This window comes from Choristoneura fumiferana, chromosome Z (genome assembly GCF_025370935.1).
Source record: "Choristoneura fumiferana chromosome Z, NRCan_CFum_1, whole genome shotgun sequence".
Taxonomy (NCBI): Eukaryota; Metazoa; Arthropoda; class Insecta; order Lepidoptera; family Tortricidae; genus Choristoneura; species Choristoneura fumiferana.
In genome coordinates this window covers 4,247,539-4,270,208 of record NC_133472.1, presented here as the reverse complement: position 1 = coordinate 4,270,208, position 22,670 = coordinate 4,247,539, and the positions used below count along the sequence as shown (strand labels likewise).

At 38.3% G+C, this 22,670-nt stretch overlaps 1 protein-coding gene across 1 annotated transcript in view; it reads left to right on the top strand.

The window, feature by feature from the left end:
* LOC141436530 (uncharacterized) overlaps nt 1-22,670 on the top strand; it is a 93,410-nt gene that overhangs the window by 4,666 nt on the left and 66,074 nt on the right. Inside the window, exon 2 of the mRNA XM_074099561.1 lies at nt 16,660-16,841. Within this exon, the coding sequence (XP_073955662.1) occupies nt 16,660-16,841 (182 nt within the window). The remainder of the gene's footprint in view (nt 1-16,659; nt 16,842-22,670) is intronic.

The window sequence follows — 22,670 nt, the reverse complement described above, 5'->3', positions numbered from 1 at the left end:
TTGGTGATGTGTATGACTAAACCAGTAAATAAATACGCTTTGACAACATCTATGGTAAGAATTAACGTGATTGCGCAAAGTTTGATGAAAGAACTGTGCAATCTAATACGACGGAGATGATACACATTAAATAAACTCATACACGTTATTATCTTTTTTTAAACGTTTTTATGCGGTTTAACTGACTTGCGGTTAATTACCCCTATTGAATGTATGATTGATTGTCAGTGAACGTCATTGTATAGATAGACACGGGTCGCACGGACTAAAGGTGGATTGTGCAGGTTTTTTCTGTTCAGCATCATTTTCTGTACTTAAGTACATAAGACATGTGGTTCTACTTCTATTCTACCCTGTTTGTATAAAACGAAATTGTAAAAATCTAAATATTTTTATTCGTTATATTCTCCTGAGTTACTATGTGAATTCACGTTCTTAACTATGTGAGACTTTGAGTATTTATCTACATAAATGTCAGAAGACCTATCTAATCTGGCAAAACAATGGACCTAATAATAGCTGCGTGTTCTTAAACCGAGTTTAGACTTGCAAGAAAAATCGAGCAAGTTGCATTACATTGCGAGGCCGTAAAGTCAACGCGTTAGTAGTGGTCAATCGAGCGCCGCAATGTAATGCAACTTGCACGATTTTTCTTGCAAGTCTAAACTCGGCTTTCGACAAATCGACATCATAGTTTATTAGGTGCATGCGAGTGTTTAAAGGCGTTTAAAGCAACAGTTTTTTTGTCATTGTAAGTATTACTTGCGCCTCTTCAAGAATATTACAAAACAGACTTAAAGTGTGAACCTGCAAAATGTACTTAGGTATACAGGCAAAGCAAAAACTGCCTCCGTTTTCAAACTCGGTTAAAGACATTAGCTTCTTTACGAATATAGCAAATGTATTGTAACCCAGAAACCATCGAGCACCCATATTCGAGTTTACGACGGCATATATCGAGAGTATTAGACATTTTGGCAGCTACTGTTGTAAATTGTCTATGGCCGCATTCACAGCAAAAGTAAACGGCGTGCCAAGTTACTAAATAATATAGAATACAGACGACGCACCTTTCTCTACATTATAATACAAACTAAAGGGTATTTTGTACTGTTGCATTTCTCTAATTAAAGACAATGTCACAACAACTCACAGTTCAAATAGATATACTTATACTATAAAGGGGATAGATTGTGCATGAGTGTGTATAATTCTTTCACTCTAATACGGCTGTGTGACAGCTAGATTTCTAGAATAGGTAACACTAAGTATGCTATTTTTTATCCCGATATTTATATGGGATCGAGATGTAAATTTAACTTATTACTGGGAATTCCTAGGGATATTCTGTCAAATCTCGATATTTTAATTGTGCACCTAAGTGAAGTCGCGGGTTAAAGCTTTAACTTCATAAGTAATTATAAAGTATAACTTTATAGTTACACTAGCCGTTACCCGCGCCTGCGTCTGCGCAGAATACGTTTATCGCTATCCCGCGGTAATTCTATAATTTTCCGGGATAAAGACTATTCTATATCCTTCTCCGGGACTCAAACTATCTGTCTACCGAATTCCATCTAAATCGGTTAAGCGGTTTAGACGTGATTAGGTAACAAACATCCAAACATCTTCACAAACTTTCACACCTATAATATTAGTAGGAAGTAGGATTAAAACAGGGTAACAACATACATATTTTTCTATTAATTAACCGGTAAATTTCCATTAATATATTTACAGCCACTTTATGTCATTACAGATAACCTTCAGAAGACGTATACCTATTGACATAACAATAAATCCACCTTTCTGCAAAACAGTATTTATCATGTACTTATGCCAAATTGTCGGTTCCGACTAAACTAGACATTTTGTTATTTTCAACGGTATCCACGTAATCGCGAGCCATGTCATGTCTTTTGATCACTAACTTAGTCAGACAGCACAGAACACCTTAATGCAAATACGACAGGTTTCAAAGTTTCAAGTGACTTGTCAATCTATACAATACCCCGTCAATTCGTCATTAAATAACTAGTCCTGATGTTAGATACTTAATAATGCTGTGTACAGACTGGTGAATTGTAGCGAAGAATGAAAATTTTGCGATAAGTACCCTTAGTGTAAGTTTTCGGTTACAAAATACAATCAATTTGTATGGAAACACGAACATCGCAAACGTTCCGCTATCGCGATCGAGACGTATTTTGTAACCGAAAACTTACACTAAGGGCACAGAATGACATATCTTTGCTTATACGACAATTTAATACAGTGTAAGTAAAAAATTGGCCACGTGACGATTTATATATTATTACATACACATTATTATGTACCATCTGGTATGGTATTTAATAATAATAATTTACTACTACTAGTAGGGGTATGATTTTTTATACGTCACATGGCCAATTTTTGATTTACGTCATATCATGTTATTATATAACCGATGTGATAAGTACACACTAATCGTAACGCATTTTAATGATAATATAACGCCGGGTTTTCACTCTACGTCTACACTACTGTACCCTTAGTGTAAGTTTTCGGTTACAAAATACGTCTCGATCGCGTTCGCGTTAAAATCTCAATTTGTATGGAAACAAGAACATCGCAAACATTCCGCTAGAGGCGCTGTTCGTGTTTCCATACAAATTGAGATTTTAACGCGAACGCGATCGAGACGTATTTTTAACCCCCGACGCAAAAAGAGGGGTGTTATAAGTTTGTGTAACCGAAAACTTACACTAAGGGTACTGTACAATGCTTGACTGCCCTATCACACATACCTGCTACGAGTACGGTAGCGCCGCTATCTATAACCACTAACCCGGATGATTTTACTCTTACTAAGTAAAATGCAATAATTTATTTATTTTATTTATTTATTCAATACAAAGTCAGGCTTACAGTTTGCACCAAAACGCCTAGCTCGTTAATACTTATACTATGCTAAAAATAACATTATTTTAGATAAAAGTGCTCCCCAACCATCGGCAAACACGTCAGCATCCTGGATTTCAATCAAAAATTCATTTAGCAGCGCAATGAGGGCTATCGCGTATGGATTCGCCGCTAGAGGCGCTAGTGTAGCGTGAGGTCTCCGAAATGTCAAATCTCATAGTTTTTGGGTGAGCTACGCGGGTTTATTTATAATTAGAATAATTTTGTGAATATTTTGCATTACCTGAAATTAATTATGGCAATTATGCGTTACGGGGCAATTAATGTCTGTGTTTGGAGATAGTTTTGTCTTTGGGAAACTTTTGTCCTCCCTTTTTTCCGAACAAAACGGGACTACGCAACACTGTGGTTGCTCGATAATTTTATGGTACGGTTTTAAGGTGTATTAAATATGATTTTAATCTAAACTTTGTTTTCACGCCCGTAATAACAGACTTTGAAAGCCACACTTAAAACCTCACGCAACAGTGGCGCCATCTAGAAAGACAAAAAACGATAGCCCTCATTGCCCTGGCCGTTGGACAGTTCCTATAGCTCTACGAGTCCTCAGCCCCACCAACGCTGCGCATAAGTGATGGCGGCGGCGCACTCCCGCCCGTGCACACTGTTGCGGGACGAATAGTCATTTGCCGCATAATAACGGATACTATTATTTTTATTAATAACAGCCACTTATCGCGATCTTTGTCCGTTATTTTTAGCTCTTTGTAAACAGGTATAGTTCAAGTTCACCTTTATTTGTAAGTAATAAAAAAAGTTCCTACTTAGATAATAATAACGAAGGATTGCCTCCAATGAGTTGGCATTAGCACAGATAAGAAGTGTCGTAAAAGTTTACTGCCAAATTCTAGTTGATAGCTATTATCCTAAATAACTGGCGTGGATGGATGTTGGCTTGATGTCATATACATAGTAAATGATGAGTGAAGGTGACAGAACACCCGTGTAGGTACTTACGTCAAAGTTTAAGGTGAGTTGAGGCAGTCGCGTGGCACTAATTTTGCCAGTAAATGTCATTTGCTGCGATAATTCTTTAGACAATTCGGTATTTGGGTATCCATCGACTGTTTTTCTTTAAGCAATTTAGGCTGTTACTGAACAAGTAAGGTAAGCTAATTACAGACTTAGAGCTCAAATATGTCTGTTCAGTTTTATGTAATAATAATATAATTCACTGAACTGGCTAGAGCTACTTAAATATAATTACCCACTTGATATAAGAGGATGGATTGACATAATTTGCTCATGAAAAGTAGTATAAAACGTTAGCAGCATTAAAATAGCATTATGTAGACTTCGATGCGGACTTGGACAGACACATTTACATTTGAAATATACGACACGTATTTGCCGTCGTTTTTATTACTATTTTTAGCATCTTTCTAAGAATTCTTGAATCTTGACCCATTCGATGATACTCACTTGCAATTGTTTTTAGATCAATTCACGCCAGTTAAGGTTCCACTTCCAATAACAAGACCAATGGCTTAATAAACGGTCACCGATTGAATTCGAAGGCCAATCTTGTTAAAAGGTCCACCTACGCCAAGTTAACGAAGACCTACAAAAATACAGCTGCTGATATAAAACATGGTGGGTCTCACTCTCACACGATCCAGATATTATGCGTGGTCATACATAAAAAAAAAATATATACGCGTCGACTTGAGAACCTCCGTTTTTTTCGTCGGTTAAAAATTACCCTTATTTTCGGGAGCGTACTTTAGTTGGGCAACACGTCAAGTACTGGCTGAAGCGTGCCTTCAGCATGCCATAAACTTTAAACAAATGAAAAAAACATTTTCGTGATTTAAATAAGCGCATTTCTTTTGTTCTATTTTGTCGGTCCTAATTCATCGATCGTAAATTAAACTGTAAACATAGATTGATTTTTGGTTTGTTGTAATTCTAGCGAAATCTAGTTTCTGCCAAGTAGGGCGTTATGTCTTTACTGTACCCACAGACTGTACCACATAAGTAGTACCAGAGACTGAACGGTGGCAGAAACTGGAACTAACGAGGTTGCGTACTCATCTCACGGTATTCATGCGACTGAAGCGCCACAGTCAACTGAAGGGATAAAATTGTTACCAACTGTTCCCGTGAGACGGTTCTCACTGTTTCTCAGGGACAGTTAGTTCTTGTCTTGAACCGTTTGCCGGCACAGTTGGCGGGAAACTGTAAAACGCGTTCAGTTCTGTATATATATTTTTTTAGTTTATGTCTTGGTAACGAGACCTTTAAGCCAAGTTATTGGCCGGAAAGTAATGAAGCTGCCTAGTGATGGGAGATAATACAAGTCTAGTAGTCTAAGGGGCTGTTTCACCATCCATTGATTAGCGTTAACCGACGATTAAATGTGATGCCGTCTCCGTCTATTCGAACAAAACAAATAGAGACGGCATCACACCTAACCGCCAGTTAACACTAATCAATGGATGGTGAAACAGCCCCTTAAACTACTAAAGTAACTTGAAAAATGTTCAACTGAACAGTCGGGGCCCATTGAAAATCATGACTATCTCATAAATTCCTTGTAATCTTGATCCCGACTGTAGAAGTTTAAGTTAGGTACATTACGATTACTTAGAGTTAACACTTGACAGATGGGCGTGCCTTCAGTCAATTTTCAACTTTGAGATCATACAAATAAAATAGTTTTTACTGTAAACGTGGGTAGCGGTATAGTAAAAATGTCTTTATTTGTATCAAAGTTGAAAATTGACTGAAGGCACGCCCATCTGTCAAGTGTTAACTCGAATTAATCAAACTGTAGGTACATAACAGAATTCTGGACTACTAGACTTGTTTTTTTCTTTTTATGTAGATTAATTTACTGTGAAGTTGTGTAATGTAATTTATAGGTGCAAAATTTTACCTTATAATTCTCATTCTTGGAGTTGATTACAGATTTACCTGATGACGTCATTTCATTATATCTTTAAGTAACAAAAAGCTACTCACGTCATGAATGTACTTATATTATTCATAAAATGCCGGAAATATATTCTCATTTTTCTATTTCTCTGTTTTATAGACGATTGTGGGCGTGCGGACAGTCATAATACTATGAATGAAAATGTTAAAATGGAACTAAAATATTCATATATATCACATCACAAATATGTCTCCTTCCCGAATAGACGCCCTCCATGTTAGTTTAATGCTAATAGCATTGCCGCCTTTTTATGGTAACGTAGTCCAAGGTCAAAACAAACCTTTTACTGTTACAAAGTCGCGACGCCCCAGCAGGCACCAGGGCAAAATTCCATAATAAATAATACTGAATACGTCTATAGATATAGATGATAATATAATATATTTCACAATTTTGTCGCCCCTAACGATTCGGACTGTTCAGAATGAGCATTTTTCATTACACTGTGACGAAATCGAGGAATCCCCTTTCTACATATAATTGAATATTGAATGGTACAATAATGTATGACATCTTGTATAGGTAGGTTTTTAAAACCTAAACAAGAGGGCGGCAAAATGTTCTTCCGCCCCGGGCGACTGATACCTGCTGGCCACTGCCAGGGCGTCGCGACATTGTCCCAGGGGGTTGCGTGTCGATCTCTTTTTATATATGAGAGGGTTGCAGGTCACCTGATGGGAAGCAATCTCCGCCGCTATAGACACCTGCCAACACTAGGGGTATGACAGGTGCGTTGCCTGCCCTTTGAGAGACTGATAGACTCGTTTTTTTGAAGACCCCTAACTTGTACCGCCCTGGAAATACTCTCCCTGGAAGCTGGTTGTATATGCCGGGGTTTTTATACCGGAAAATTGCGTAGTTCCCGTTGGATAGAGATAAGCGAATCCTGCTCAAATAGAGCATAAAATAGAGCCCGGCAACGCACCCGCAGTCCAGCCAGCTAATTGATAAAACATATATATATATATTCTTCAGAAAATGTGACCGTAGTTGATTCACCAGAATTGCTTTGCTAAAGAACAATAAATTATAAACAATGTCTGCAGTGATTCATCTGTCGTGTAAAAAAATATTAATTGCTCTGTTGTACAACGTGTAGGTATTCAACGTACAGTTATTGGCTCTGTGCACGACATCAGCGCCACCTAGCGTCCGCAACTTTTTTGGCTCTGATGCTCTGACGTTTTGAAATTTCATCGCGACATTGCGACGAAAATCAAACCTATAACGTATTAATTTATAATACGAAATTACTGTGATTTGGGTGGACAAAAGGTTGTGAATTCATTTTTGGTCATTAAAATTAAATGAGGTAAGTAAAATTTATTCAAAAGGTGTATTTTATTTTCATGATGTCAGGATTTGTTTACTTCATGTTTAGTTGTACTTCTACTGTAAGACGAAAAGATAAAGCTATCATATTGGTTTCTTGAATAATAGTAAAATTATATAATTGTTCTTATATCGCTAGTAATAAATTAAATATCGTTTTCAGATCAAAATGAGTATCACTCATTTAGTATAAAATTTCAACCACAAACCGTTTCATAAGGAAAATTGTTGCTGGACATGTCCATGATATAGTATAGAGGAATTAAGAACAAAACAGGGACAGTGTTCAATAATTCAAACTCGCATCATAACACAAACATCTATTTACTAAAATTAGGTAGTTAAAGTCTATACAAATTGCTTTGTTAATGACAGATTCATATGAGTATGACAGATGACAAAGCCAGAACTATTTCTACTTTTGGCCACCATGAGCGCTGCGATAGATTTCATCACCCCCACCTAGTACTTCGCACCCCCCAATACATATTAGCCGCCGTTACTGTAAGTGGAAACGCACGTGTAAAACTCACCTAAGATGTTTGGAGTTAGGTACTTAACCGAGGGATCCCTTCATCCCCGTAAAATTTAAACATGTAAGTAACCAAGTAATTTTTATTTTTCTGATTATATTTCTAATTTATTTTTGTTTATCTAGCTTAAATTGTAAAATAATTTGTTTTGAAAAATGACTTCCTGCCAAGTATCTTGCGGTGCATTCTTGTACGCCGAGGCCCCTCTTCCCATTGGGGCATATTGCCCAGTGCCCAGCCCAGCCCAGATGCATTGGGGCCCCCTAGTCTCTAATCCATTACCAAACGATAACCGATAGCTAAATAGTGTTTTATTATGGTCATTAGGGGCCCCATTATCCTAATGTGCCCAAGGCCTCTAATAGGTGAAAGACGGCCCTCAGGGCCTACTCCGAAGTTCAAAAATCGATTTTCGTATCGTACCGTCCCTCTCGCTCTCGTATTAAATAGTATGTGTCAGAGGGACCGCACGACTCGAGTTTCGAGTTTCGTAGTAGCCCTGCTGAGTACGCCACTCCGTCCTCTCAGTGGCAATGGCGCGCTATCCACGAATTCCACGAGTCTTTCTTTAGGAACACTGATTCCGCTCTGAACGGACTTCCGGTCTGACAGAACATAGCAAGGGTTCCCTAGTCTAACCCGATAAGTCGTAATAATTGACCATTGAAAAAGACCACTTTGTAGAAGTTTAAATTCGTTTATCTACATGCATATCATAACTTCCCTATTATATGTTCAGAAACGACTATCAAATGGCCTTTATTAAGAAACCTGGTATCTGCGGGTGCATCTTAATGTTTACATTAAAGTATCGGTAATACTTTTTTAACAATGCATATCTGTACATATTGTAGAAAACTTATGACATGCATGTAGATAATAATTATTATTCAGTCAAAGTCAAAGTCAAAGTCAAAAGTCAAAGTCAGTCAAAGTCAAAGTCAAAATACAGGCCATATCTGAACATATTATAGAAAACTTATGATATGCATGTAGATAAAGTTATGTATGCGGCTATACATAATTAGGCATTAAAACACTCGTGTGATCTTATTATGAAACTCGCCTTATTCATAAAACCACACTCGTACTTTAATGCCTCTCATTATGCACCAGCCACATAAATAACTATTATGAATTATTAGATTTTACTTAGAGCCATCAATTTAAGCTCGAATGACAGTTCCATTCTTCTTAATCTTATAATTTATAACACATTATGTTCTGTGTATAACTCACTGATTCAGCAACAGCCAGGTAATATGTACACCTACACTTGCCCTTGCATTTACTCCAAATGACGCTTGTAGCCGACGCAACGTTTGCTGAAATTATTTTAAACGTCAACCGTTTCGATATGGCTCGGCAACGAGTGTTGGTAAACAAGTTTATCTAATAATAGTAAAGGTCTTGGCATGAATGGCCGAATAAACACGCTCGACACATTAGCGGTGTAAATAAGTGTTCGTATCCGCAAATTCATGTAGAACCAGGGTTGCCATTGCCATATGAAAAACTAGTTTACCCGTAAACTATTCGATCTTGGTACAATTGAAATTCCGGGATTTTATAAAATTTCCCCTGGGAATTCCCAAAAATTATATCGTGGTTTTCATTGAGGTTGTGTTAAGAACAACTGTCTAAAATTTCAGGACTCTAAAGCCAGGGGTTAAAATTACAAGATTTTATACCTTTCCCGTAGGAATATCGGGATAAAAAGTAGTGTTATTCCAGACGTGCAGCTACCTACACTACATACATACCAAATTTCATGACTAAGTCCAGCGGTTGTTATTTACAGATTTTATCCCTATCCCGTGGGAATATCAGAATAAAAAGTATCCTATGTTTTAATTCAGGTTATAAATTAACTTTTTGCCAAATTTCATCCAAATCCGTCCAGCCGTTTCAGCGTGAAGGAATAAAAACATACTCACTCACAAACTTTCGCATTTATTAGTAGCATAAACAATTCCCTATTATCCCAGGCGGAAGACTGTCATAGGCTGGCTTCATTTCCGCGCTCGATTATGTGCAGATTCGCGGTATTTACGTAAGTTAGGGTAGATGAGTGAGTATCCCCGACGAATTATTTTTAGCCATTGTTTTTAAACGACATTGTAATGCAGTTAGTCACAAAAGAGGCCCTATGACCACGTGTTTTTCACTCGACCGTTGTAAACAAACGTGCGTTGCATTGCATATTGAAGGAATTGCTTTGCTTGTAAATAAAGTGCAACAGTTTGTAAGGACTCTGGACTGGAGAGGGTTAACATATTTCGGGATTTATCTTGTGATTTCTCGATTTTTATACTCGTTTTCGGGATTACAGTCGGATTTTGTAAATCTTAGGAAAACTCAGGATTTTCAGGATCCTACTAATATAGTAAATGCCATGCTAAAACGGATGGACTGATTTGCATGAAATTTGGTATGTAGATAGCTGGACGTGTAGATTAACACATTCTCTCATTCTCAGAGGAGGTCCAGGGCTGTCTTTCACCTATTAGAGGCCCTGGGCACAACATGCTGTATTAGGTAAGCCTGATTTTCAGGCGAGAGTAGAGTAGCTATCGGTTATCGTTTATTAGTGGAGTAGGGACTAGGGGGCCCCAATCGATCGCGGGGCCCTGGGCACGTGCCCAGAGTGCCCAGTGGGAAAGAGGGGCCTGAGGAGGGCTGTACCCAGCAGTGAGACGTTTATGGGCTGGGATGAGATGATATTGAACACTCCTAAAACATTATAATTTCTATGAATCCGCGTACACATGTTGTTCAATGCTCAGGCTATTGTATATGATCGTCCAATCATCAAATATTACGTAACTTCAATAAATAACTTTGACGCAGTATGTCTCGTGATCCCGAACAAAAACTGTTTGTCCAGGTGTACGTGATGTGATGTCTAAATTCAAATAATGTAACTTTTACTGTACCTATACAACCGTTAATAGTATTTTGTTTCACTCTTTTATTAGACAACTAGCTTTTGCCCGCGGTTTCGCCCGCGTGGAATTCGGTGGTCGCGCGGTGTTCCCTCGGGAACTGTGCATTTTCCGGGATAAGAAGTAGCTATGTCACTCTCTGGCCCATAAACTATCTCTATGCCAAAAATCACGTCTATCCGTCGCTCCGTTTCGACGTGAAAGACGGACAAACATACAAACACACAAACACACTTTTAATATTAGTATAGCTTTTACCTGCGGCTTTCTAGGTCATCTGGACTGGAACTGGGTTAGAGTTTTGATCTAAAGGTGAGTCAGTGATAAAAATGTCGATTTTTGGATGTTAATATCTAAATAACCGTTTGAGGTGCCTTTATGTAATTTGGGGCACGTATGTATCTCGCAAGTCTCAATAAATGAGCCAAATTTGACAAGTTTATGTGAAACAGTTTTTGAGTTATGAGGGGGTCAAAAGTGGCTCCAAATGGTTCGGGTAAAATTACACACGGTGCTGCTCGCCAGTTCTGTTAGCTTACTTGGCTTGACACGCTGCCGCGTGTCTAGTTTTTGTAGGAAGAGTGGGCCAAATTTTGTATTATTATTCATTTGATACATTAACAGTTGTACCCGACCTTGCGGTTTGAATGTCACTGCCACCGGCGCGCCCGTTCGGCTAAAAAACAACAATGCTTCTTTTTTTGACGAACTGAACGAATTAGTTATTGCATAGTTGTACGGAAATGTTAGTGTTCCTCGTTCAAAATGTGTAGATTTAAGGTAACAATAAAAAAAAGTCCCCTGATCGTCTTAACGGGAGTAGCTTTTAGTTGTCTTTGCACTTTGCGGCGAGGCAATGTATTTTCTCAAAAATGTCCGTAAAAGTTGTCATTATTCTTTACATATCAGAAGGTGAAGTGCATAGTTTATGGTCAGCGAAAAATTAAAAAGTTAAAAAGATTGCAGGCGCGCTAGCTCGACAATAATGAATTAGCGCGCCTGCAATCAGTCACATTTTTTTTTTAAATTAAAAAGGCCATGGAAATGTTGGCACAAGTCGTATACAGCCAAGTCTAATGGCCGGTATCAAATATTTTGTTGGAACTCCGGACTTTTTCTATTGGGTCTGAAATATCTTGTGGTGTTTTCGGTGGAAAAATACACCTGCAGTTTATTTTTAATGAAAAAAGGCGGAAAAGCATAAGAAAAATATTGGAATAAAATTAAATTTTATAATATATTTTGAGAAAAAGTTTATTCTATTTCAGAATTATTCACCATTTTTGAGAAAAGCTTTATATTAGTCTCGGCTGGAATAGCAATTGCTGGCTTCGTATTAGTTAAACGGACTCGCAAGCTCGTCCGTTTAATACTCATACTCAGCCAGCAATTGCCTACTTCCAGGCCACGACAATAATCTACTATTAATGTTCCTACAAACTTTATGCCAGAACCAAAAGTGTATTAAAAATACAAAGTTTGAAACAGTCAGGGTGAAGCGCTGCCTGAATCAGACTAATTTTAACAAATGAGTTATTGACTGAGCTTGAATCATTAATTTTGCAAAAAAATATTTATATTTATAATTTTACTAGCTTTTGCCCGCGGCTTCGTCCGCGTGGAATTCGGTTATCGCGCGCTGTTGCTTCAGGTCGGGAACTAAGCATTTTTCAGGGATAAAAAGTAGCGTATTATACATGTCACTCTCTGGCCCAGTGATGGGCAAAGTACGGCCCGCGGCCAACTCCAACCTGCCAAGGAATTAAACCAGCCCGCCAACGTACCTTCGAAATTAATAGTACCCATATGGCCCGCGATAAATATGTAATATTATGTATTTTGATCGCCCTGTACTTAATATAAAATAGAATAAGTAATAGATGCACGGGTAAAGGAGTCAGCTAGACTAGCCGTGTAGTAGAGTTGAGGTGATTAAAAAATTAAAAACAAAATATTTTTTAGTTAATCTAAGACTAAGACTTTTTGGCCCCCTATCAAGAAAGTTTGCCCACCACCTGGCCCATAAACTATCTCTATTTCGACGTGAAAGACAGACAAACATACAAACACACGCACTTTCGCGTTTATAATATTAGTATGGATTTAAGGGACACGTCAGGGGTTTTTAAAGGGCATGATTTTATTGATCAATTAAAAAATGCATTTTCAGCGACCTATTAAATAATATTTGTTCCTAAAATAGTAGGTAGATCTGTCACCTAATTTAAATCACCAAATAATATTAAAACGGTTACCTAAATATTATTTAAAAAATACTCGGAAATAATATTGATCATCAAATATAATTATATTGGGTACCAAAATAATAGATGTGTCACTAAAACTGAATCACCAAACAATATAGAAATTTATATATTATAATATATTTTAATCACTGGAAAATAATATTGATCATCAAATAATTATACTGAAATTTGACGATAAGGATATAGTATAATGAATGAAATAATAATAATAATAATATCCTCTAACAAATTACACCAATTGACCCACACTAAGCAAAGTTTGTTCTATGGGTACGTGCTAAACAACGGGTAGACATACGTACCTACATATACACTTAAATACATACAAACATCCAAGACTCAAGTACCTACTACAAACATTTGTACTCATCATACAAGTATTAGCAAAAAATGTTCGGTTCTAGAACTTCGCCGGCCGCTACCGTGGCACGTTCGCTTCGCTCGCTCGGCTCGCGCACTAAGGGTCGCAGTTCTACCTAACACTCCTCCTCGCTTCGCTCGTCGTCGTACCTAACCAGACCTGCCTTAGTAGAATAGGTAGAAGCATCGAATTAAGGAACTGATTTATTTATTAGGTGACAGATCTATTATTTTGGTGATCGAATTTTGATAATCAAACTATAAGTTAGGATACAGGTTTACGTTTATCTGATGGCTCATACTTAGAGACAGTTTTGATTAACATTATAACTAATATAATTAGGGTAGGTATTGCAGTTTAGTGACAAATCTAAATTTAAGTGACAGAAAATATAGTTCCCGTTTTTAAATATTTTTAAACATTAGGTACTAAACAAGTACAAAATAAAAAACTTAAACCAAAGTCCGCATTGAAAGCCGACATAGTGGCTTTAAAACGATTACACCCTTTCACCAATCAGAAACACATACAGGATGTGCCTCTAACCCTGCTGAACCGGGACAATGACCCCGTTAGGCTTTATGGTTGCTAGGCGACAACAAAGTACGGCCACTATTTAATGTAACTATAAATAAACTAAACAGACAGCAGTCTTATGTTAGCAATCACGTGTTTAATGTCAAATATGATGGCCGATGAGCTAATAAAGTACCTACAGAAGTTTACACTGCGATGTGGTCCAGGCTGTGAGTTGTCATTATCATAACCAGTCTGAGTATTGTTTTAAAGTATAAATCAGTGTTGTTTGACCTTTTTCGTGGCACAACCCCCTATTGGTTAGAAAAAAAGAAATAATAGTTTTCTGATGTTAAATATAATACAAATTAAAAGCCTAATAAAAATATGTTAATAATTAAAAACAATAAAAAGTACCATTAAAATCACAAATAATAGTTGACAATATAGTCAAAGTCAAAGTCAAAGTTATCCAATTAAACAAGCACTTAAATAAGTTTGAAAAACATTATGTACTGTAGTCTTTAAACTCAAGTATTCCTTTAGCAGTATAAAAGTATGTATTAATCATTATAAAACTTCACAAATGTAGTTTTATTGTCTTCTTCCAAGTATTAGAGTATAATTTTATCATTAAAAACTTCTTTAACCTTTTCACAAATGTGTTTAATTTTTCTTAATTTAAAATATATTTAGGTACTTTATATTTTCACTGACATAACATAGATTTTTAATTTAGGGGGGCACGTTACTACCAGTTTATTTCTATGCCGCAAATTATGGGAGCCCTTGTATTGAGACGACCAGATGGCCTAGTGGTTAGAGCACCTGACTACGAAGCTTGAGGTCCCGGGTTCGATTCCCGCGTCGGGGCAGATATTTGTATGAAAAATACGAATGTTTGTTCTCGGGTCTTGGGTGTTTACTATGTATTTAAGTATGTATCTATCTATATAATTATATTTATCCGTTGCTTAGTACCCATAACACAAGCTTTGCTAAGCTTACTTAGGGACTAGGTCAATTGGTGTGAATTGTCCCGTGATATTTATTTATTTATTTATTGATCTTTGGCTTGGTTATCGTATGTCGGAGTGTTTTCGAACATGTTTCGAGAGTACAGGGATGTTAACGCAATGTAGGAAGCCTAAAGGGCTTGACTTCATAAAACGGACTGGCGGTGTGTTCTGAATCCATCTTGTGTACGTAATTGCTAAGTAATCGCCTTACGTGATGCTAAAAATAGCTCCATTCCTTAACTGGTTTTAGCTTGGCGTGCGTGGGTCCTACACCTACATTAAAATAACCCACAAATTACTCGATAGGCTCTTTTTCTATCTTGGCAACTACCTGCATTCCGATAGAGACATTCTACTAAAATTATAAATGCAAATGTTTGTGAATGTGTGGGCGACATCCAGTTGTTTACACACAATACGTGTATTTACAAAAAAATAACAAATACGTTAAAGTTGAACAATTTTAGGCCAAAAAAACTGGTTTTCTGGCCATAACTTTTGTGTTAATTAGTTTCAAATGAAACCATCGACACGTTTTTATATGTAGATTTCGTACATGTTGGATCTTTCACGTCAATAGAGATACGAACTAAGTGTTTTTTTAGACAATGTTTAAAAAAACCTACAAAATGCAGTATTCATATTTATCAAAAGCCGGTCGACAAAAATGGAGATAAAAGATCGAAGAACCGGTAGCCGTTTGACTTATAATTCTATCTGTAGTGCAAAAGTAGGAGATACGATTCAAAACTTGTCAAAAATCGATGAAAACCTCGGGTAGCCCCTTAAAGGATGACCACAAGCTAAGTTTTGAGAATATACCCGCTTCCTATTGTGGTATTGGTATTGCTAAGAAACTTGTCATTTATTTGTAGTTCTGATGTCAATACAACGTTAGTAATCGTATCATTAAGCTGATCTAATGAGTAATGATGAACCCGGAAGCCAGACAGAACTCAGAACAAAGTAACCTAACAGTGTTTAGGCTATTTAGAATCCTCTGAAGGTGTAGGTACTTTGATCTAAAAAAGTTATACACTGGTGAGGGAGCAGTAAGGCAGCCACTGGATCTCCTAAGACAGCACACCGTAACCTAGCCGTGTTTCATCATCATCATCCAGCCTATATACGTCCCACTGCTGCGCACAGGCCTCCACTCAGAATGAGAGGACTTGGGCCGTAGTTCCCACGCGGGCCCAGTGCGGATTGGGAACTTCACACGATGTTTTCCTTCACCGTTAAGCTCGTGGTAAATTTCTAATGTAATTTCGCACATGAATTTCAAAAAACTCAGAGGTGCGAGCCGGGGTTTGAACCCACGATCCTCTGCTTGAGAGGCCATAGGTCAAACCAATCGGCCACCACGGCTTTTTAGCGGGGTCTTAGGGGGGTTAGTTTGACTAAGAATTATAGCAGGGACTGATGATGCATCAGTCATACAAGTGTACCATTAAGCGTGTTTACAGTTTTTAAACGACGAAAACAAAACGGAGGAGGGTCTCAAGTCGATGCGTATACAGCGTATTACCGGCAGCCAACTTTTTTTTAAGGGAGGTTAAACTAACGTATTGCTGTAACTTAACCGTGACATAAATTTAATTAATAAACTAAAATTCAGACTTTGTTAACTTTCTAACTTGGGAAGTTAGAAAAGTGTATCGGGTACCGGGACTTCGACCTGCAAGACATTTAAACAAAATACAGAACTGGAGCATAGTTACCCAGGTGGGGGGCAAAGTAGCCTCGTTTTACGGTACTACATATTTCTTATCTGTTATCCTCAGGCCTCTCCTCTAGTCTGCTATGTGGCAGCACGAAGGAGGTCGAGCTCGGCAGCGGCGCGGCCGCCGGCTCGGCCCTGGCACTGGCGCTGGTGCGGCCCCCGCCGGCGCCGGCGACGCCGTGCACCCTCCGCCTTGTGGCGCCCGACGCGGCACTCTTCACTGTCAGACTCATCGATGTTAAGGTATGTAACTGTTTACAATGGCACGTGTTCCGTACCCTTAGTTAAGTTTTCGGTTACAAAATACGTCTCGATCTTGTCGCGTTAAAATCTCGATTCTCATTGACAACCTGTATTCAGAATTCCCATGCCTGTAAACTGTTTTTGAGGTCCTTTCAAAAGACTAGCCAAATGACAAAATCTGGGCTCGCTTTTTTAGAACAAGCAAGCAATTCTAATGATTTTGTCAATTTGAATCTACCGACCCATTCGTAGCCCTCGAATTGTCCTGGAAATGAAATGCCTGTATCTGGCAACCCTAGCTAAACCCCAGGCTCGAAAATTTTCAGCATTCCTAAGTTATTTTTTGCCTTGGACGTTAACCTTTGTAGTTCTATAAACCCTAGCATGCCCGGTCGTCTAATTAGCGTTGGGGAGGACGCAGATCTACCGTAATTGCCCTATCCGGTCGTTACCTCTTACTACTTTTTATTATTACGCTATGTCTTAGAGCAGAGTTCCCAAACTTTTTTTCTCGTAGACCACTCAAAGTTTTACCGTTTTCGGTAGACCCTCTGCTGCTACTTTTCTACTATATCCGCAAAACTCCTAAATCCCCGTTTCTTTCATGCCAGCATGAACTCCCGCCTGGCCTCTGGGAGCCCTGGCTGGGGGTCCACCTGGAACAATTTGTGTGGCTTAGAGTGATCAGCAGTAACTTTTGCTGCAGTCGCATCAAACGTACCACAACGTACCCAATGCGTGGTATTAGGTCTATTCATGGGACTGTGTTTTATCTTGGCGCGTCAGTCATTATTCATTTTCGCCCCGGCCCTATACTACGAAACAAAATTTAAACTTCGTGTGTTGCCGTCTTGCTGGCGCTTATATTATTTAATACGAGAGTAAGCGGGACAGTACGATACGAACTTCAATTTCCGTAGTAGCCCCCCAGGTTATTATCTTTACGCTGGCTCCACGATTCAGGAGAGCCTTAATTTCTTAAGTGCCAGTAATTTCACCGGCTGTCTTACTCTCCACGTCGAAACACAACAGTGCAAGCACTGCTGCTTCACGGCAGGATTAGCGAGCAAGATGATGGTAGCAATCCGGGCGGGGTCCTACCACCTACAAAACTCTACCATATGCCTGCGTCCTGCAGGGCTACTACGAAATTCGAAACTCGAAGTTCGTGTCGTTCGGTCCCTCTGACACTTGTACTATTTAATACGAGAGCGAGAGGGACGATACGACACGAATTTTGAGTTACGAGTTTCGTAGTAGCCCTGCAGGACGCAGGCATACATACGTTAGAGTAAACAAAGGCTCTCCTGTCTTACCTAACTGTAAAAAAACAGCCAAGAGCGAGTGAAACTCGCGCACCAAGTGCTCCCTACAAATTTATAGGTATCAATATTTAGTGTTAGCAGAGCCAGTCTCCTAATCAAAATGTCCGCAGTGTGGAGTAATTTTAGATGGTTATTAACACACAAATGAAATAAAAAAGATTTTCATACTTTTCATATTCGTTGTGCTATAAGAGCTATACTTTATACGGTTGTGTTGTGTTATAGGTAATACAGTGATTCTGAGCCATTCTGAGGTCGACACCATTTTGTAAACCGCTCTTCAAATCAAACTGTACCCACACTGTCTACGTGACTTTTGAAACGTTTTAAGCTTTACGAAACAGTGCGCACTGTTGTCGAGGGAGCGAAAAGCCGTCAGCCTTGGTTATGAGTCGATTATTACATTTATAGCAATAGCTGCTTACATATCGTTGCATCCGTATCGTATAATGCATGTGATTTCACCGACGCACGAAAACAAATATATCTTAATAACTAACTGTGTCACTGTCGTCGCGCGGTATCCCTACAAATTGTACACAGTCTCGCTTAGTTCTAATTTCCGCCACTAGCAGTAATAAGTTGGTGTAGTTTCGCGCCAATTTGAAACAAAATGGCGTTTGCACTAAATGGCGGCGTGTTGCAGTCACCGATGCGAATTTATTTAAATTCTGTTGACAATACCTAGGTACGTGACCGGTTGTTTTCTGCTTTTACATACAAACGAGTTACTTAAAGTTGCTCATGAACTGTTTGAAGCCTGGAAAATACTAATAGTTTAAGTACATAAATATTTTTCGTTTGTAGATGTTTAGAAATATCAAAATAAATATTAGCATTGTTTCAGCTTTGCGTAAATTAGTCTTTCTGCTCAGCGATTTGTTTGTTTGTGCCTGCTAGCCTTGCGAATTTTTGCTTACTGCGTAGACCTAATATCGACGAATACGGTTTTTGTTCATCTGAAAATTAAGCATTTCAGTCTTATTTATGTGAATCCACGTCATCGCAAAACTTTGCTGTAACGCGTACGTAATATTCAAGAACCATTCGGTACATAAATTATTGAACTTGAAGCATCCTTTCGTATTGGACTTGTATTGGATTTGCCATACTCAATTAAAAGGAGGTTTTTACCGAATGGTTATCGTTTAGCGAGAAGTCTGCTTTGTATGTCCTCATTACTTATTTATTTATTTATTTAATAGACACACCAACAAAGTACAGAGCAAAATTAATAGTAAACTCGCCTCATTTCGTGTAGATTTGGAAAATGATAACGTGAAAAGATAGTGTTACTTAATGTCACTATGTGTGACGATATTGCCCTATTAATTTGACTACAGCCACAGACAGAATAAGTAATAGTACAAGTTTGCTACAGCTATAATTTTGTACTATTACGAGTATACTTACTAATGAGCAATTTTTGTAGGTAGGTAAATATTATGGATCTAGTACGGTCAAGGACTGTAATGCTTGAGCCACCATGGATCTTTTTCAAAGGAAAATCATTACGATTTTCCCTGTTATTTAATGCAATGAAGACTCATGAATTAAAATTCTTGACCGTACCTTTTAAAAGCTTTTATTTAACTTTACATGTGTGATAAGTGGTTCCGAAACGGTTACGTTTCGTGTGCTCTGCCTACCCCATTTAATTGGGAATACAGGCGTGATGTTTGTGTGTGTGTACATATGTATGTATGTCCTGGGAAATTGCAAACCATTTTTCGACCACAAAATCCGCTTGAGCTGAAATTTGTCATACGGATATTCAAGTCCGGTGGCTATACCATAAGACATATAGGGATAAGTTCGCCTTTGTACATCTCTTTCTCTTGTTAATTGTAATTTTCATATGTTTTATGTACAATAAAGAGTTACAACAACAACAATACAATAATCTGGTGGTAAAATTCTGGGGGTCAGCCAGCATTATCTCCACAAGCGGGAACTCTTCAACAGTTAATGGAATCAACTTGAAACTTGGTACAGATATGTAGTTTGGATTAGGTAGAATTTAAGTAAAGTTAAAAAAGGACAGTCAGCAAAAAAACAGTCTGCAAGATAATCCGGTCTAATGGATTTTATTAAGATTGAACAGGTAATTAGAATTATTGCCAAGTACACCCTTAAATAAACAAAGCTTTATTTATTTTAATTATTTTTAAACGCATTTCACGGAAAGAGATTGCTCATCGTGGGAATCAAGATGCACTTTTATTTAAACTAACCTATTTATATGTACTTATATTATATAATAAAGTAATTAAACTTATCAAATTATCCTATAATATCGTTGCGGTTTTCCTCCGCCACACCGTCTTTTACAGTTACTCGTATTTTTATTATAATATAGCTACCTACTGTTCTAAATTTATATAAGGAAAACTAGAAAAAAAGAAGGGTACTTGCCCTCGTAAATACGTGACGCGAGCTTCCAAAATTAAAATTCTTAACGCGAAAACCGTAAATAAATATAAAATCATCATCATCATCATTACCTATCAGCCGGAAGACGTCCACTGCATAGGCCTCCCTTAGAAAGCCACAATGGACGACAACCCGCCACTTGCATCTACCGATTGCCCACAATTCTCATGGTGTCATCGGTCCATACAAAAACAGAGAAAGAAGAAAGAATATTATCTAATATATAAAATTCTCGGCTCACAATGTTTATGGCCAATCTCCTCCGAAAGGGCTTGATCGATTTTTATGTTTTTTTTTGTGTAATATTCGGTAGGGTTGAGAATAGGATGTAAACTATTTTTCTTACTTTTACGCAGACGTAATCGCGGGCAACAGCTAGTAAAAATATAAACGTATTATTTATTGAATCAGGCGTTACTTTGCGGAGATCCACATCAATGAACTAAAAGAATTTCTTTGCTCACCCGCGACCTTATGATAGCTAAGTTTATGCAAGATATGCGTGTTCATGCAATTCCTCCACCTCCACACTGTAAGAACACACACAAATCACACAAACCCATCTATCACTACCACCTCAATACACTGACGCGTTTCGAACTCAACCAGAGCTCATCTTCAGAGCAACACAACCGTACACCATACTATCAGATGTTGCATAAACTTAGCCATCATAAAAGGCGCTGAGGCACCGACTTCAAACTGGTACCTAGATTAAGGTCAAACAAAAAAGGTTATTATTTTTGCTTTTCAGTTTTTTCGGCGGTTAATTTTTTTTGTTAAGTAAAAAGTTTTTCTTTATCCAATCTTGATCAAAACAGTCAGCCTAATTTTGTTTTTCCGTTCGATAACACGCATTGATAAGCCTTAATTTATAAAAGAAATAAGATATAGTCAAACACAGTACCTATTCCGCTAGAGGCTAGAGGGTAGTTACCCCATTTCCGCTCACCCATATATTTTTTACGAAACACTGCGCCATTGGAAGCCGAATGAATAAATAACACACTATCGGTAATGTCCAAGCCGCTTTCTTGTACTTGGCCCCGTGCTAGGCTGATGACCTTTGGGGTTTTCAGTAACACGAAATAATTAGTTGAAAGAAAATCTGACTGAAATCCAAATGGCATGACTGAATAATTGTACAAAAAATCTCCCCAACAGGTGTGAATACTAGAATGTTCGTATAGTACTATAAACGGTAACCTGTGGCAATAATTATAAACAATACAACCGCCGTCGCCGCGGTGGCCTAGTGGTTTGACCTATGAACTCTCAAGCAGATTCGTGGGTTCAAACCCCGGCTCGCACCTCTGAGTTTTTCGAAATTCATGTTCAAAATTACATTTGAAATTTACCACGTGCTTTACGGTGAAGGAAAACATCGTGAGGAAACCTGCACAAACCTGCGAAGCAATTCAATGGTTCCCAATCCGCACTGGGCCCGCGTGGGAACTTTGTCCAAGCCCTCTTGTTCTGAGAGGAGGCCTGTGCCCAGCAGTGGGACGTATATAGGCTGGGATGGATAACTAACTGAATCCGGTAGAGTTGATCCTGCTCACGTCTTTTTTATGTAACTTCCGTAAAAATTGCTCACGTTGTTTTAACTCATCAATATAGATGTTATCGCGAACGCTAAGTTCTTTAGCTCCAAGGCTGCTAATACAGTTAATAGTTTCCATAGCGTAATAATTTCCAATAGTGAACGTATATCTTTGTACGGCACGACCTGCCTAATATCGGCTGAGTCCCGCCCGGAGTAAATTGAGTCGAATGACCTGAAGCCCGTGCGTGAATCAGCGCGCGTACGAACCACGGAATCAGCAGGGCTACTACGAAACTCGAAACTCGAAGTTCGTATCGTACCGTCCCTCTCGCTCTCGTATTAAACAGTATAAGTGTCAGAGGGACCGAGTTCGACTTCGAGTTTCGTAGTAGCCCTGCTGTTAGGAAGAATAGAAATGCAATGTACTACAAGCAAGTACTAAGCAAGTTTTAAGCGTTAGGTTCTTTTATGCGATAAACGCTGCGTTAAACGCACAGAAATATTGTGCTCAATACTAGCAGGAGA